This window comes from Acartia tonsa, chromosome 1, assembly GCF_053477335.1.
Source record: "Acartia tonsa isolate MP-2025a chromosome 1, ASM5347733v1, whole genome shotgun sequence".
NCBI classification, from domain to species: domain Eukaryota; kingdom Metazoa; phylum Arthropoda; class Copepoda; order Calanoida; family Acartiidae; genus Acartia; species Acartia tonsa.
In genome coordinates, this window is record NC_137260.1 from 5,916,942 (window position 1) to 5,936,144 (window position 19,203).

Consider the following 19,203-nt stretch of genomic DNA (forward strand, 5'->3'; position numbering starts at 1 on the left):
GGATCTCGCTAACCGCTGAACTGATATGGTTTTCCTTAATAGTGAAACTTCTTATAGGTCCTGAGATAGTTTTAGAGGCTATTTTATTTTACAAAAGAGTCTGGGTATGGTTTTAGGCTATTTTTCTGCACTTTCATATCCCTTCAAATAAGGAGCCGCTATATGCCGTGTACCCAATATAACCTTGCTTAACCTGCTTAAACGACAAAAAATATCTACGTGTTCCAATTCATTTCAAAACAAGTAGGCACTTTTAGGGAAACCGCTGGTTTATCAGTTCTTTGTTATTATAAAAAAAATACCAACATATAAGATGTGTAAAGTAGCTACTCTATGTTGAAAACTGCTTAAATTTAGTTTTCGGCCATTTGAGCTAGTTTTAAGAAGATCAATAAATAATAAACTGCGACAATACAGCTTATCTCTTCAATAACAAGGACAAAATTATACAAAATACAGGGATCTGAAGCGATAAGAAAACGGACGATAAATACATGTACATCCTTAATGATGATATACAAAATTATCCCTTCTGTAGATTAAAATTATTAGTAGAAGCGTTTGCACACTAAACTTAATTGACTAAACAATCACAATTTAATAAAAGTCCCCAAAGTTGTTAAGCCACCAAATAAGAAAGCGTTATTATAAAACTTTAGGGATAAAGGTAATAAAAACCCAATGTCCCCAATCACAAAATACAGGGCTCATGTGGAAGTTTTTTTATTTGATTTTATTAATGTTAAATCTATCCGATACAAGATGCCTCGGAAAGACGAACAGACCCTAACTTAATTTAGCTTCTCGCACTAAACTTGAAAATGTTTATATCACATGTTTAATTTTTCAATTTTTCAAATTCTTATGAAATTACTGATAAGGAAGAAATAAAAAATGCGCTAAGTTTATTTTTTTTTAAGGTAATAAATAAGTCATAAATTTCCATAGTACTTTTAAGTTATAAAACGCAGAAAATTTGTGTTATAGATATTTTATGGAGCACTAATATATTTAAATTAATGAAATCTCCTTCTTTTAAACATATGGGAAACATGTTTGATATAATACAGACTTAAAGTTGAAAACAGGTGCTTTCCCCAAAAATGCCAACCTAACACGGACCTATCCCCTCTTAAATTTTGAAATAAAATGAAAAAAAGCTGAAGGATTGTTTTTTTGAATATTAATTTATTTTTATATTTGTGGAAAATTGTTTGTGGTACCATGCTATTCATAATTTTTCAATATGGCTAAGAACCAGTCCTAATCCAGCGGATATTAAATCAGTTTGGAAGCCATACTGGAAATATTGTTAAAAATTAAAAAAAGAGAATGCATTCATGCTGAATTTCATAACGCTTCCTTCTTCGGAAAAAAAAACTTTTATTAATTTTAGGGGGGAAATTTGTTTTCAAATTTCCAGCTCTAATATATGTATACAGATTTAAACAGTCTTAGAATAAAACACAATAAATCTAAACATATGACACAAATAAGTTTATAAAATAGTGAACAGTTGTACATATTTCTATCTTATTATAGAAAACATACATACAGAAAATATCATCAAACAGTCATTATTATTCTAATTGAGAGATTAATCATATTTTTTAATGCAATATCTATTACATTTTTCTTAAGTTAAAGCCTTTTCTTTCATTTAATGTTCTCTTATATATGTATGTTTACCTTCTTTATAATTATTTTACAATTACATAACATCTTTACTCTGCATGTATTTATTTTGTGAAGTTAAAATATAAACATCAGCCAAGATACATTTTTATTGTACATAAATGGCGAAAAATTGTATTTGTTAAGATTCTTTTTCAATTCTGAAAACCATGTATAGCATTGTATTGCTAGTAATTTTTCACAAATATTAAAATAAAAATCATAAAACTAATACCAGTTAGTTGGCCAGGAACTTCGGCACCTCGGGGCTAATAAAACTGGTTTTAATTTTATAATTTTTAATTTAGATATCCGCGGAAAGCTGTCTATAATACGATGCGATAAATTACTATCTTCAGCTTTCTGGGGAATCAAATAAATAATTCTAGCGGTTACCATCAAATATTTTTTTTATTTAGATAATCCTTTCCAAAAAGCATTCAGTATACAACTTTCTTGGTCCGTCTGTCTTTTTTGATTCGGTTATCTTTCCTATTTTCCCTTTTTTTATGACCTTGCACATCTGCTCTATAACTCACTATTAATCACTTTAACAGAAGAAATAAATTTTTTTTGATGACTTGACTTTTAGTATAAATTTCATGAAAATGATAATCTGCTGTGCTAGCTTAGAAAGCTAAGCAATTATTGTGAAGTATGAAATTTAATATGTAATGTATTTGATATTAAATCGTAATATTTCTGAAAATAATGAAATAAAGCTAGTTTGCACTTTTGGGAAAACCGAGAAATACATATTTTCTTTCTATTAGTCGTTTAGAACTAAATTTGTCAGTTTTAGTCATAGATTTTTGTGAATAGAATCGAAATATGACTCCCCGCTCCTCCCCCCCCCCCCTCCTCACAAAAATGAAATATAAATTTTGCGACCTTTTCTGTCTGCTACCAAATTGCTTTCTGCTCTTTTGTAGCTACTTTGCTGTGTTGATTTTGCGACGCTATTGGCTAATATTCAAAGACCCAGCTAAAAGGCGTCACACATGGTCTACGGAGTTGGGACATACAGTTATTTAACCCGTTCCCCCTCTATTATTTTACATTAATGCAGAAGCAGCTATTTCTTGCTTTTAGGAATTTTTTGGTACTAGATAATGGTCGTTTCTTACATCTTTGTTTTATTTATCAAGGCTGTAAATAAAGATGGACAAATTTTTTTTATTAGAGTTATTGGGAAATTAGAGTAAAAGAAGAGAAGGAGAAAGGGTTAAATAACTGTATTTTCCCATCGCAACCACCTTGTGCAACCTTTCTATTTGGTCAATGAAAACCAACCAATGGTGTCGCTTATATTAACACAGCCAAGTAGCAGAAAATAATTTAGATGCAGACGAAGAAGGTCGTTGAAAAATGAAGGGATGTAGTTGTTGTTAATATACATCTATACTTTAGATATATTATTTGGAAGTTGTATGATATTAGGGAGGGAGAAGAAAATTACACAGTAAATTACACCCAAAGTAGTATCATATTTAGTATCATATTCATAGCTTAATTTTATCAAAAAATTTAGGAACTTTATTTTTTTTTTATCTTTATAGGTTCAGGGAAAGTTAATAACTACTATGGGGAGGGTCTCTAGAAAAAAAATACTCCCCTCCACCCCCCAAAAAAAAAAAAATGTAATCAGAGGGTCGACTCTCCCTCCCCCGGCCCCCTAAATTAACTATCCATATAAATAGCCATGTATTTATGATGCCATTATGTGGTATTATCTGTCCACCGCACTTAGCCGTCCCTAAAGTTTTAAATGATTTAAAATTACACCAAAGTATTAGACTTTCCAGACCTGAATCTTAGTGTGATTGTATTATATTTATATATGAGGAAACCACCTTTTGTTTATATGTCATATGAAAACTGGTGCAAAACATTTGATGTAAACCATTACACAAACTTAATATAGTTGGGAGGTTGAGCATTTTTATCTCTCTTAGAAATATTTATACTTTCTGATGGTAGGAGTAGGGGTAGATTCCGTGTTTTATTGTTTTACTTTAGGTTAGGTCATACAGGGTAAAGGGTAGCTCCTTAGAGTTAAGGTACCGGAGGAATAGGTCCCGCACGTTAGGGCGAACTGAATAGGTTATGCATAAAGAAATAATACAAACCCCCTCCCCCCTTTCTTTATTTTCAAATTTTGTCCAAATGTGAGGGCATTTAGAGGGAAAGAACTTTTAAATCTTTAGATGAAATATTTGGTCCTTCAAATAATGCCTTAAAAAAACATTAATTATGCGTTTTTTGAGTATAGCTGAAATATTCCTTTGCATTAAAATGAAAAACAGACAGATGGCAGTTAAATATATTTTTAGATTAGTATGAAAATAACAATTTCTTATTTAGGTAAATGTATTTGACGAACTGGAGAAGGCCTCTAATAATTCTGGTCTCATGAGCACTTGGGATACTCTTCAGTCTGGGTAAGTTATCCATCTATTTTTATAACTAGTTATTTGGGTAAAACTGTTTTTTGTACCCATTTTTCTAAAGCTTCCTTTTTTACACCAGGAAATCTAACTCCTTATTAGGGTCTCTGTATCTGAAAAGGGATGCTGTCTAAAATGGTGCAAAAAATGGGGACAAATTTCAAATTGTTTTGGCGTGTGACGTCATACCGCCATCTCTTTTCTAGGGGGTTTCTTTCCTCCTTCCCTTTTCTTTCCCCTCACTTGTGACGTAAATAAACAGCCCCGTCAAATCAATTTGAAATTTGTCCCCATTTTTTGCACCATTTTAGACAGCATCCTGAAAAGGCAGAAAAAGAGGAGATATACAAACATCTTAAAACCATCCAAAGACTTAAATCTGAAAATAGAATAGCCTAAAACCATCATGTGAAGCTTGCCTGAAAGAAAGATAACTTAATCGGTTTTTATAATAGAATACTCATTTTACGTAGCAATACATCTACTTATCATCTATTTATTGATTACTCCGACGACCATTTTCTTTACACCCATAAGGAGGGAGGGGGAAAACTTTGAACTGTGAAAAAATACACTTGTACTCAAAGTTTTATAACCACGTTATCCTATTCCTTGGCTTTAAACTTTCATTGGAGATGTTTATCAATTATTGTCTTATCCCTTCTTATTGAAAGATTAGATTGCCTGTATATTTATTTATTCATTCTATATAAATATATACCAAGAATTTTATGAATTTTTCTATCAATCTATTTTTAAATGTAACTTGTATATATAAAAAAAAAACTATGCACACATTGTAAAAAGAATACAAATAAAGAAAATTCTTCTTAGATTTGCAAATAAAACTTTTATTGCAAATACTAAAATTCTTTGTCAATTTCCTTTTGGTTTATCATTGGCCTAGAATGGATTTATCATTACTCGGATCTTACACCACATTATCATGTACTCTAATAAAGTGAAACTTGTTGCTGGCTAAAATCAAGTTCCCCTCCGTCCACCCCCTTTACTCTATCCCCTCTCTCCTACTGGATAAACGAACTGAACAATAAATGATGTGCATGGTAGCAACCTAAATTGGCCACAATTTTTCCCTGTCATAATATCCATGTACAATTTACTTTCGCCCCTTAGTGATGCATTAGGGTTGGGGTGATCCTCGTTTAGTTTCTGCAGAACCAGGGATCTTAAGGGATAAGACAATGGACGATAAATTGATATGCACACTACGAATAATGGTAAAGAAACCCTGTGGAATAGAATTATTTAGAACCAAGCAATAAAAGGACTAGGCTTATGTACCAAGTTTCAAGAATCTAGCTCAATATTTAGACCATTTTGCTCACTGTTTAAGTTTAGATGTCATTACGCCCCCCCCCCCCCCCCCCTTAATATACAATATACATTTCCAATAATGATAAAGAACTTCTCATTAAAAGTTAGGATACTATTAAATTGGAACCATATCAAATTCAATAAAAAAAATACCTGTAGTTTTTAAGCCAACGAATGAAATAGAGTGGCGTAAAACTTTGGGTACCAGTATTATTTCAATGTTCCCTTCATCCCTTCTTAAAACAAAGTTTTTAGAAACACCCTAGAAAGCTAAAATTTCATTCCCTGGACATAATTGTCCTAGTTATCTTAACCCATTAGTGCCGAACCGGGCATCAAAACCCGGTTCCGAAAAATGAAAAAAAAACCGGTTTCCGGCTTCATAATTGCATCATTCTCAGAATGAATCCCCCCTCTACTACCCTGACTTTCATTTCCCCCTGGAGCAGGCAGTTTAGCTTACTTCCGTTTGCTGGTATAGCTCAACAAAATTTGAAAATCATGAAAATTCAAAATACCCCTTTAACTTTTTTGTTTTTATAGTAAAGTCGCTGATTTTTTTTTGAAATCTAATGTTTATTGACAAGTACATCTATTTGTGAATTCGTTTTATTCAAATTATAATTTTTTATATGATTTTTTTATCGTTTTTTTACGCCCTATTATGACCCGGTTCGGCTTGGCCATAAATACCCGAAAATTTTAAAACCCGGCTCGGTTTCGGTTTTTATTACCCGGTTTTAACTTTTCAACCAATAAAAATAACAGTTTACGTCATTAGTAAGGGTTTGAGCCACCCTAATAACCCTAGTAATCTCTATAGGTGTCACCCAATAGTTTTATGCTCGTTTTCTGATATGTAACACCCAAATTTTATATGTTCTTTTTTTGTAGTGTGTGTCTTTTAAAACTTCGAGCAACGGGTTTTTTTACCCGAAAACGGCGGCACCTATAGCCGAAACACTAAATTTGAAATAAATCGCTTCGTATTATACTTGTAGCTCTTTAGATTACATGAGGTTGTGTAGTTTTCAATTACGGATCGTATCAAAGTTCTAAAAAGTGTTCATCTCACTTTTGGCGTTCAAAAATTACATTTTTCGATTTTTGGTCAAAATAACCGGGTTTATACAGGTCAACCGGGTTTTAAAACTGGGGGAAAGCACCAAAAACGGGTGTTAATGCCTGGTTGGTATTTATGGCCAAGCCGAACCGGGTTTTTTTTGCAACTTTCCTGTGCACGCCACTAGAGCAAAACAAAAAAATACGAATTCCGTTTTGACCATTATAAAGCTTCCCTGAAACTTACAGCTCGATCGGCCCATAAAAGTGGCGCTCGGCACTAATGGGTTAAAAAGAGGCCTATTGAAAAGCATTTTAAAACCAATAAATATTTTCCTTTCAATGTTTTTATCCAGGGATCAAAAGGGATAAGACAGTGGCTGATAAATTAATTTTCATTACTAATTATACTATACAATATAATCTCTTTTGTAGATTAATTTATTGGTTGAAACGTTTGAGTACTGAACTTAATGAACCAACCAATAAAAGTCCTGAAATACTTTTTGAACCAACCAATTCCATAAAAGTCCCCAATGTTGTTTAGACAACGATTAAGAAAACGTTATTATAAAACCTTGGGGACTAGTGAAATAATCAGTCCAATATCCTCTTCCTCCTTGATGTTATCCATTCCTTACTTTTTTAGATCTTTGATTCGCTATACACATGAAATAACATAAATTAGATTCCTAGGATCAGCTCCAAATGGATTTCCTATTAGATAGCCCTAGTTTGTGCACAGCAGATAACCCAATTATTGCAGACCCTTTTTTCAGCTACTCCGGAAATTTGTGAAAACAAAGCGATTTATACATTATACATTCAAAATTTTAATGTTTAAAATTTAAATTTTTTTTGAAAGTTTGAAGCTTTTTTAGCTAATAGCAAATTTCGAGATAGGACGCGGACGCTAGGTACACTTTCGGAAACTAAATTTGAGTTCATCATTCCTAGCAGATTTAACAGCCAGGGAGGGGACACTAGTACCCAAAGTTAAATAACCATGAAGTTAGTTGGCTTAAAAACTTTGAGGACTTTTAATGAATTTTGATTGGTTGGTTTTAATGTAGAATTTTTTCAACCAATAATTATAATCTAGAGAGTACTCAAATTTGAAACGTTCATTAAATTATCGTCCATTGTATTATCTCTTAAGTCAATAAAACCTTATCTCATTCGCGGGAACTTTAATTTTCTTATCCCAGAAGATTCCTGAGAATTTCTTAAAGTAGCAAAGCAACTCTACAAGATTTGTTTTTCAGTCTGTTAGTTTCTAAGTGTATAACTTCTAAATTATATTGACAATTTGTTTTCTCGTATTCATTCGAATCCGGTGGATATTAACCGGTTCTCATCCATACGAAAAAACTATGCCTAGCATCGTATTATATCCAGTTTTCTACGAATATAAAAATGTACAATCATAAGATTAAAACCAGTTTTTTTAGTCGGTGCCTCCGGCACCTCGGGGCTAAAAAAACTAGTTTTAATCTTATAATTGTACATTCTATATCCGCGGAAAGCCGTTTATAATACGATGCGAGAAATAACTATTACTTCCTTTATTTACAACTTTCCGTTTTATATTTCAGTATTGTTTCTTTTGGACGTACTAATTCTTGTTTTCAGGATTGAAAACATCTTTTTTATCTTTAGAACACTTTCTATTTATGCATTTCGGATTTCAATTGATGTACTATTTCTCTATCTATCTATCTATTTCTCTATCTATCGATTCATCTATCTATCTATCTATATCTATCTATCTATCTATCTATCTATCTATTTATCTATCTATCTATCTATCTATCTATCTATCTATCTATCTATCTATCTATCTATCTATCTATCTATCTATCTATCTATCTATCTATTTATCTATCTATCTATCTATCTATCTATCTATCTATCTATCTATCTATCTATCTATCTATCTATCTATCTATCTATCTATCTATCTATCTATCTATCTATCTATCTATCTATCTATCTATCTATCTATCTATCTATCTATCTATCTATCTATCTATCTATCTATCTATCTATCTATCTATCTATCTATCTATCTATCTATCTATCTATCTATCTATCTATCTATCTATCTATCTATCTATCTATCTATCTATCTATCTATCTATCTATCTATCTATCTATCTATCTATCTATCTATCTATCTATCTATCTATCTATCTATCTATCTATCTATCTATCTATCTATCTATCTATCTATCTATCTATCTATCTATCTATCTATCTATCTATCTATCTATCTATCTATCTATCTATCTATCTATCTATCTATCTATCTATCTATCTATCTATCTATCTATCTATCTATCTATCTATCTATCTATCTATCTATCTATCTATCTATCTATCTATCTATCTATCTATCTATCTATCTATCTATCTATCTATCTATCTATCTATCTATCTATCTATCTATCTATCTATCTATCTATCTATATATCTATCTATCTATCTATCTATCTATCTATCTATCTATCTATCTATCTATCTATCTATCTATCTATCTATCTATCTATCTATCTATCTATCTATCTATCTATCTATCTATCTATCTATCTATCTATCTATCTATCTATCTATCTATCTATCTATCTATCTATCTATCTATCTATCTATCTATCTATCTATATATCTATCTATCTATCTATCTATCTATCTATCTATCTATCTATCTATCTATCTATCTATCTATCTATCTATCTATCTATCTATCTATCTATCTATCTATCTATCTATCTATCTATCTATCTATCTATCTATCTATCTATCTATCTATCTATCTATCTATCTATCTATCTATCTATCTATCTATCTATCTATCTATCTATCTATCTATCTATCTATCTATCTATCTATCTATCTATCTATCTATCTATCTATCTATCTATCTATCTATCTATCTATCTATCTATCTATCTATCTATCTATCTATCTATCTATCTATCTATCTATCTATCTATCTATCTATCTATCTATCTATCTATCTATCTATCTATCTATCTATCTATCTATCTATCTATCTATCTATCTATCTATCTATCTATCTATCTATCTATCTATCTATCTATCTATCTATCTATCTATCTATCTATCTATCTATCTATCTATCTATCTATCTATCTATCTATCTATCTATCTATCTATCTATCTATCTATCTATCTATCTATCTATCTATCTATCTATCTATCTATCTATATATATATCTATCTATCTATCTACATACCTATCTATCTATGTATATCCAGGTATAAATGTTGTGGAGGACGTGGTAACAGTGGGTACAAGGACTGGGAAGGATATATCCGAGCCTATCCTGATAGCTGTTGTACTATATACCTTTATATCTATCTATCTATGTATATCCAGGTATAAATGTTGTGGAGGACGTGGTAACAGTGGATACAAGGACTGGGAAGGTTATATCCGAGCCTATCCTGATAGCTGCTGTACTGTGTACTACCCAGATTGTGGCATTCAAGCTGAACAGTAAGTCAATTGTTTTGTCAAGTTGCTTGTTGCCTTCACTGGAAGCGTAGTATTTATCATACTCTGTACCCAATATGACTTAACCTATGAAAAACTAGCCAACCTTTATGTAGGGGAATCTAATCTCGACAAGGTACTTCAAAGGAAACCACCAACTTTTTTTTTCAAGTGTAAATCTCGACGAAATTTTTAATCTTTTGAAACTAATTGATCTATTGGTTTTGTCAAATCAACCGTTTAAAGTCGACTTTTCATCGGAAAGAAATGATAACTATACTGTTTTTCATATTCAAATGTGTACAATTTCTACCCAATAGCTTGGCTAGATTGTTCTTCACGAAATTTAAGCAACGTACGACTTTCTGCGGTTGAACACCTTTTATTTATATAACATTAAATCATGAATTTCATAATATTGATCCTCATAAAATATTCCTATCAAATCCATTATTTTCTGTGATTTGTTTTTAGTCTCTTTGTTTCAAAAGTTTGGAAAAGTTTTTATGTATGAATATTATTTGTATTTTCAATTCTACGCTTTCGCGTACTTTATAAGAGAATTTGTATGCTCTTGTAAAACAGCCAAAAATTAAGAAAATATAAACTGTTAGTCAGGGTAATGGATATAGGATATATGTGGATATATTGACAGTTGAAAATTTGTTGTCCATTTAGCTTGCTTATATATACCTCATTAAGTGGTCAATTCATTCGGGGATAGGGTAAAGGGTGTGGATTTGGTGTATTGATTTTAGCCAGTAGCTAGCATCACTGTATCAGAGTACATGAAAATCTGGTGTAACATTTAAAAGTATACATAGAATTTCCATGAAATGAATTTAGCTATTAGAATGGGTTTTAATTCATGGGGTTTTAAAAACACTTAAATTTTCAGAGAACGTATAAAATATTAATATTTTCCCAATTTTGTAAAAAGTAAAGTGTATTGTGTTTATGATAAAAAACATTGAAATACATTAATATATTCAAAGTAATCTTTAAAGTAAGGTATACTTTTAAAGATAGTTCAAAGTATCTGCCGAAAACCTTTTATTTTAAATGAATTGAAAATAGGGGTAGTAGTTTTTTTCATAATTATTTTTGGGAGAGTGCCTAAACCTTACAAAAATAAATCGACACCGTAAAAACTTCGTTCCCCCCCCCCCCCCCCAAAAAAAAATGAGGGTCTTAGACGCTAATATTTACAAAGAGTGGTCAAATTATCTTCCAATAACCAATCCCTGCATTCCTAAACCTGACACTTAAGCTAATCCTTTAAATTTTCTCTGTGCACATTTTTTATGACTTGGTTCAAGTAATTAAACTTTTATCTTAATTGCTCACTGTTCAGATGCGCAGCCACTATACAGTACATGTACAATTCAAACTTCATATCTATGTTTCTTCGATTTTTTTTGTGGGGGGGGGGGGGGTGGGGCGGGAAGTAGTAGGTAGTCGACCATATATTTCAAATTTCAAATTTGAGTTTTAAACTTTTTAAAGTGGGGTTGGGGAGGGGATACTGAAACTTTTTTCTATGGCGATTTCTCTTTGAATGGTGGAGATACCATTACCAATACCCAAAGTAGTTTTAAAATATTCAGACCTATACAAATCATCAATGTAAAGGAGTGCAAATCAATCTTTCAAGATTACAAAACCAAAAGACAGAAAAGCCTTGTTACTAAAAAAGCAAATATAACTCGAATTAAATTAGTATTAAAAAAACTACCACCCTCTCCCACACTTATTTTCAAATTTATTTAAACATAAGAGAAGTGTTTCTCTGCTCGTCAAAGCATTAAACAATATTTGCAGTGTATGTTAAAATGTTGTATAATAGATTTTCCTCATTTTAATGAGAAATCTCATTATCTTGGTTATTATGAGGAACTATTTTTTCCATGGAGAGTCAGGGAGGTTACATGGGGCTGGTTATTACACTTGTCCACAAAGTTTTATAACGTTCCTTTTTCGTTGGCTTAACAACTTTGGGGACTTTTATTGAATCTTGATTCTTGATTAGATTTTTCATTAAGTTGAGTGTCCAAACATTTCAACCAGTGATTGTAATCTTACGAAGAAGAATTTTATGTATCATCATTGGGGTTCTACATCAATTTTTCGGTCATTTTCTTATCCTTTTGGATCCTGTTTTTTTAAAGAAATAATTGAATACATAAAAAAAATAGTATATTAGTTATGAATAGAAATTTAACCGTTTTTGATAGGTTAGGTATATCAACAATTAAAGGCCAGCTTTCCTCTTTGTTTCAAGTATTAATCTTGCAATGCAAAGAACTTTATAAGTGGACAAGTGTAAAACTTTTTTATAATTAGAGTTGGTCCATCCATCCATTTGTCCGTAACGGATAGCTGTTAATTTAGGCTTGATAGAATTGTCCTATTGATATGATATTATGTATCCTAATCAATTTATTTTTTGGTATTTTGATTTATAGGAAGATAAGGCACAATGTTATTAGCAAAGCATTTATAAAAAGTATCTATATTTAGCCCTTTAGATTAAAGTCAGAAATGTATTAATTTATACAGAATTTTGTTTAGACTTTAAAATAATGTAAAATGCGTTGAAGCTATATATTTCATTTTTTTTTGTCTTAAGTCCTAATCTATTAAGCTAAGATCTTAATTATTTTTGTGTGAAGTTATATTTATCTTCCATTACCACATCCCTGTATCCGTGAAACGAGATGAACTCTAAATTAAAACTCTCTGTCTTAATTACTTTCATCAATTTCATGTTATGTAATGCTGTCAAAATTTATAATACAGATGTGGATTCTTAAAAAAAAATTGCCCCACTAATCGCTTAAAAATCACATTAAAAATCTACAAAATTAAACAAAATCATAGAAGGGTTATTAACATAAGATTTTATTTAATTTTTGTAGATTTTTTATGTGATTTTGGAGGATTTTTCACAAAAACAATTTTGCCCCACTAAGCGATTAGTGGGGCAAAATTTTTTTAAGAATCCACCTCAGTACAAGGACGATTATTTCCTAAAGTGGAAGTATAACAAAATAAAATTTCTGGATATTTATTACACTAGTCCCCAAAGTTTTATAATACAGTTTTCTTATTCGTTGGCTTATCAACTTTGGGGACTTTAATTGAATTTTGATTGATTGGTTGATAAACTTGAGTGTTCGAACGTTTAAACTACTAATTTTTTTATCATCATTGGGGATATTGCACACCAATTTATCAGCTATTGTCTTATCCCTTACGATCCTAGATATTAATTGGATGATCTATCTTAGCTAGAACACTATATAGTCGACAAAATGTCGTTGATTTATTTGCTTAAAGACACGTCGGTAGTTTGTCAGTCATTGACACAATTATTTAATATAATAATGTCGATTTAAGCTATTAAAATTACATGTAGACAGTCGAGTAGTAAAAGTGTTAATAGGATTTAGGGAAGAAAATAACATAGTTTTTTGGCAGTATAACAAAATTAATATTCATAATCCTAAGATTTATATGTACAGACAAATTTACTTTTAGAGTAGCTTTGATGTTAAATAGAAAAATCTGCAATAGAAACAAATTTAAGGGAGTGACTTTAGATTGATCTATCTAATTTTAGGATTTGATCTCATTAAAACAAACTATAATAAAAAGTTTTGCGCTTTGAAAGAAAAAAGTCAAAAATATTTTTAGCTAAAACAAGAAGACCAAAGATCTTTGGATTAGAAAATTTTCATTGCTAGAAAAAAATATATAGAAAAAAAATTAAACAAATGATAATAAATTTAAGGGAGTGACTTGATTGATCTTTTTAATTTTCAAATCCGATCTCATTTAGAATAATAATAAGAAGTAAGTAGGTAAGACATTCCAATTCATCTTGGGAACTAAACAATTTTAGTTTTAACAAGAAAGAGAAAAAAATATATAAGGTTATTTTTACTAGGGGCCTTTTCTCTTATACAGTTGGAGGTACCCTCCCCAAAAGATTTAATTGTAATCTTTTCCTAAAAGAAGCTTTACTTATCGATCCAGTGGTTAGTAAGATCCTTAATTGCACAAAGACATAAAGAATAACGACATCCTTTTACTTTTAAGAAAAGAAAACAAATTTTAGTAAGTAGCCTAACTAAAAGCAGCAATGTAAACTAATGTTTAGTATATAAAATGCACTTAATAAGCAGTTTAGTAAACCCTAAACCTATATAAAAGAGCAATAAGGATAAATTAAGTAGCAAAGTTTAAAATTGCGCTGAACAATTTTTTTAAATCCGGGAACGACCATTTTTGAGTTAAATTGTGTTTTACACAGATTATACTAAATCCTAACTTCATATTCTTATTTTATGAATGTTTTTAGTTGCAACTACTCTAAAAGAATCAATATAATCATTATATTTTAAACATCTTTATTATTGACTGGCGGCTACACCCCTAGCGGTCTCTAGAAGCCCTCCTAATGCCTAACAAGACTTTTTTATTGGTATTTCATTTCTATGGGCAATTTTCTTGAGAGATGGTGGTACCCTTCCCTAAAATAGTTATAAACCTTCCCATGACCTATGAAAAGGTACCTTGTAAAGAAGAACCATATTGGTTCAGTGGTTAGCAAGATCCTTTGGTACACACACACAGACACACATAGTTCCTTTCACACAAAACCTATTTACTACATGGTATCTGCGGAGCTTTTTTTACTTTACTTTACCTAACCTAGAATTCGCAAAAAAAAACAGTTTTATTTTTATCTTTTGTTCAAAGTTAATTTAAGTTAAACCTTCAATTTTTGTTTTAGAATCTGTTATTTGACTAAAATGTCTTTACTTTTAATTGACTGATTATGTGAAATCTACCTTTTTATTTCAAAGGCTCGCATTTCAACCCCTTGATAAAAAAATAGAAGGTGGTCTATTTTACATTTGTAGTAAATTGCAATAATTTGTTTTATACGCATGTTTAGTTTTTGAAGCACGTAGCGTTGATTTAAGTCAGTTCAATCTGTCTGTAAGTCTGTCTTAATTCGAGACGGTTAGCTCAATGTTTATAAAGTGTAAATAGGGAAATGATTTCTAGTAGTGACCCAAACCGCATAACTAAAGTAGTTGAAAATTTTTTCCTATGCTTCTAAGTCAGGCTTCCATCAATAATATTAAGAAAAGATGGCCATTGGCCCATAAACATTGGCACTGTTATTCATTATCATCCACAGTTGGACCTTCCAGATAAAGGTATTGCAATAAAAAAATCAAAATAAAGTAATTAAAAAGTAATTATAATATTATATTATATGATAAATCTTCTTTAAATGCATGAATATAATACTTGTTTTATTTACAAATTTTCCCGTTGACCTGGTTTTATCAAATAGGAACTCTTTAACATTCATTTTTCTCTCAAATTTTAATTAATCATACAATTTTGACGACGTGCAATTCTGATAGTTCATGTCGACTACATCGATCTATTATTACTTGGATGTTGCACCAGATTTCCATGTACTCTGACAAAGTGATGCTTGGAGCTGGACAAAATAACGATACCCCATCCCGTCCCCTCCTGAGGATGAATGAACTGACAAAGCAAAGATTTTTAATTCAATTGACTTTTCCCTGTTTCTTTATTTAATACTAGAGGCTACGCCCCTGGAGGCCTCTAGGGGCACTTGAGGAGGGGAGAGTCGAATTTGATAACCCAATTTCTTATTACAGATTTTAAAAGAAATTGGGTTATCAAATTCCATTTTTAATTTTAGTTAAAAATTGAAGGAAAAAAATGGGGGGTGGTATTTTTTCTAGGGGCGATTTTTCTTGGGAGGGTGGTGGCACCCTCCTCAAAAATAATTATAAACCTTCCCGGGACCTTAGCGGTTAGCGAGATCCTTCGGTACACACAAACAGACAAACGAACAGACACACAGACAAACATCCTGTTACTTTAGTATAAGGACTAGCACCTTATCATATGGGGAAGTTTCAGGCAGTAAAATAAACTTTAAACTTGAATTTGAAAATAAAACACCACCAGGACCTTTTATAAGCTTTCCTAAAATGGAGAACTCTATCGGTTCACTATTAAATGAGATCTTTAACAAGCCAACAACATACTACTTTATATAATACTTAAATTATAGGAGAAAAAAAAACATAATTTTACTCTGAGAGTTTCTCTTAAAACACAGATGTGAAATCAAAATCATATGAATTTAAATATTTAAGACATTAGAAAATTTAATCAGACAATAACAATAAATGTCAGGGCTCGGCATTTAATTTTTATTAATTTGCAGATATTTTACAACATAGTCCTCACTTAGATTAGGTTAGGTTAAATTAGTTAAGTTAAGGTTAATACTGTGGTTAGGTTATTGAAAGGTATGGTCACCCTTCAGGTGCTAAGGGCTTGGGTAGAGTGGGTGAGTAATAAGTAGGTAGATTTTTGTATTCGTCTTTATTGATTTTAAACGATTTCAATTATCGTTGTTCTTTAGAGTAATTAATTTGTGTTTTTTTAGCAATTTTGTACTTTAGTTTTACAAAAATATTAAATGATTTTAAGTATCTTAAAGAATCAATATTTTTTTTAATTCCTTTTCGTATTTTTAAAACTTTCCAAACTTTTATTTGAAGTAAAATTTTTTTTCAAAGAAACAATTTTGTATTGATTGAATGACGTCAAAATTATCAAAAAATATTTTTAAAACTTAATTTAACCAAAATCTTAAAATTCTATATAAGAAAAGTGTTTCTTAAGAGTTAAAACATTCTTTAAGTTTTCTTAGTTGGTACGAATATGCTTTGCTGATCTCATAGGTATTTTAAACATTCATTGAGAAGATTCACTTCTAAGATCAAAAACTTATATGAATTAAGTTGTATAATACAAAAAGAATAGTAAGTCAAAAAGGAAGTTATGGATTTGGTTTATTTATGACCTCATCGATAATTTTAGGTTTGAAGTAGATAGATAGATAGATAACTAGGAATTTAAAGATTACGGATTAATGATATGACATTATTTGGTTTAGTTATGACGTCATATATAGTGTGTGGTTGGCAGGAATGTAATTAGTACTATTTCTATAGAAAGATTTACACACAAAAAAAATAGCAGAATACATTATATGGTTTAATATTAAGAAGTAATAACTGATCAGACATCTTAAGCTGGTTATCTAAAAATACATATTAATGTTTCTAAGAATCTAAATGTGACTCTTACTTAAGTATGCAACAATCATGTCATAAACAAGCACATGTTATTTCAATTATATGTATTTTAATAGACTTGTTATGATTTTTTCCTAGATTTAATTTACATTTATTTTTTGAAACTCAGTTGAACTTAGAGTGCAGCTACTATAATGCTAGTTGCTTTGCCCCTAGAGGCCTCAATTGACATGGGAGGCAAGTTAGAGGGTGGGAGGGGAGTTGATTCTCCTTTTTATTATACTAGCGGCTTCGCCCCTACCCTCGAGGGGCTGTGCCCCAAGAGGTTTGATCAAACCAATTTTTTGTAATATAGATTTTAAAAAATAAATCTAAAAATAAAAAAATTTTCCCCAAGAAAATAGTTATAAACCTTCCCGGGATCCGGGATGAGAAGCTATCCTGTAAAGGAGAACCCGATCAGTTCAGCGGTTAGCGAGATCCTTCGCTACAAACAAACAAACAGACACACAGACAAACAAAAAAAACAGACAGACATCGTTCTACTTTGTATTATAGATAAGTTTAAAAAAGAAAATGAATATTTAGGGGAGGGGTTTTGTTTTCCAAGGGGCGATTTATCTTGGGAGGTTATAGGATCCTACACAATTATAGGTATAAACCGTTCATGTACCTATAAGAAGCTTTACAGTAAAAAAGAAACCTTTTTGATCCAGCAGTTGGCGAGATCCTCCGCTACACAGAAACAGACAGCAGAAAGTTACTTGTCAAGGTTTCTTAGCCTAAGGATGTTTGATTTTTAATTTATTCAAAAATAAAAATGCAGCCAGAAAAAATTTATAAAAAATAATAATTTATTCATGTAACAAAAATTTTCTTATTTTCAAAAATTAAGCAACAAGGAAGGGGTATCACCAACTTAACATTGAAAGGCCTGCCTTCACCTCTTTCCCTTTGGCAAAACCCTGTGTCATTAATTCATTTACGAACAAAAATTCTTGTTATTTGGTTGTTTTATGGTGTTTGGTTTAATAGCCTTTGCCTCGCTTGTCATTTTAGTAGCTGCTATTAAAGATAGATTCTTCATTGTAGTGAAGGTTCCATTTTCATAAGAGCTTCCAGTATAAAATTTATTTTGTCTGCCAGTCCATGTGCCATGCAATAAAAACATATTTGATAAAGTTTCGGGGTTTTATTATCATTCTTAATATCTTCTCTTCTAATGTCCTTTTTTCCTTTCTTATGACCACTGAACCTTCTCAGATCACTTTGCCCATTTGTCAATCTATGATTTTTGTGATTTATTACTTATGGATGTCTTAATTCTTGATCTAATCTATTTTTCAACATACATTATCCCTTTTCTCCGATTCATTCCTTCATCTCTAATTATATTGATAGTGTCATAAATTTGTGAGTCCTACCGTGTTTCTGCTTGTAGGAGCCCAAGAATTCACAATGGGCTAGATTTTACTAAAACTGGACATAATAATAAAACTGTGAGTCCTACCGTGTTTCTGCCTATAGGAGACTAAGAATTCACAGTGGGATAGATAATACTGAAACTGGACATAATAATAAACTGTGAGTCCTACCGTGTTTTTGCCTATAGGAGACTAAGAATTCACAGTGGGCTAGATATTACTTAAACTGTACAAAATAATGAATATGTTTGTCAACCTTTCTCTATGCTAATAGAAGTACAGTGAATTAGATATTACTAAAACTGGACAAAATAATATATTTGTGAGTCCTACAGTGTCTCTGTCTATTGGAGCCCAAGAAATAACAGTTGGTTAAACTGGACAAAATAATAACTTTGTATATTCTTCCCTGTGTTTTGTATGAAATTCTATGTATCTGATTTTAGAAGCCTAATAATTCACATTTGTATTAGTGATTAAAAGCCCATTTTAATCCATATGAAATTAATTAAATACTTTTAATGTTTAAAGTTTTAAAACTTTAAAATCTCTACCAATAAAAATCTGTATGT

The 19,203-nt window shown here is 30.8% G+C and overlaps 1 protein-coding gene across 2 annotated transcripts in view; it reads left to right on the forward strand.

Annotated features, from left to right (window-relative positions):
* LOC145304891 (CD63 antigen-like) overlaps window positions 1-19,203 on the forward strand; it is a 68,958-nt gene that overhangs the window by 12,159 nt on the left and 37,596 nt on the right. For both annotated transcript variants that reach the window (XM_080146727.1, XM_080146717.1), the window contains exons 4-5: window positions 4,039-4,115; window positions 9,922-10,041. In XM_080146727.1, the coding sequence (XP_080002853.1) occupies window positions 4,039-4,115; window positions 9,922-10,041 (197 nt within the window). The remainder of the gene's footprint in view (window positions 1-4,038; window positions 4,116-9,921; window positions 10,042-19,203) is intronic.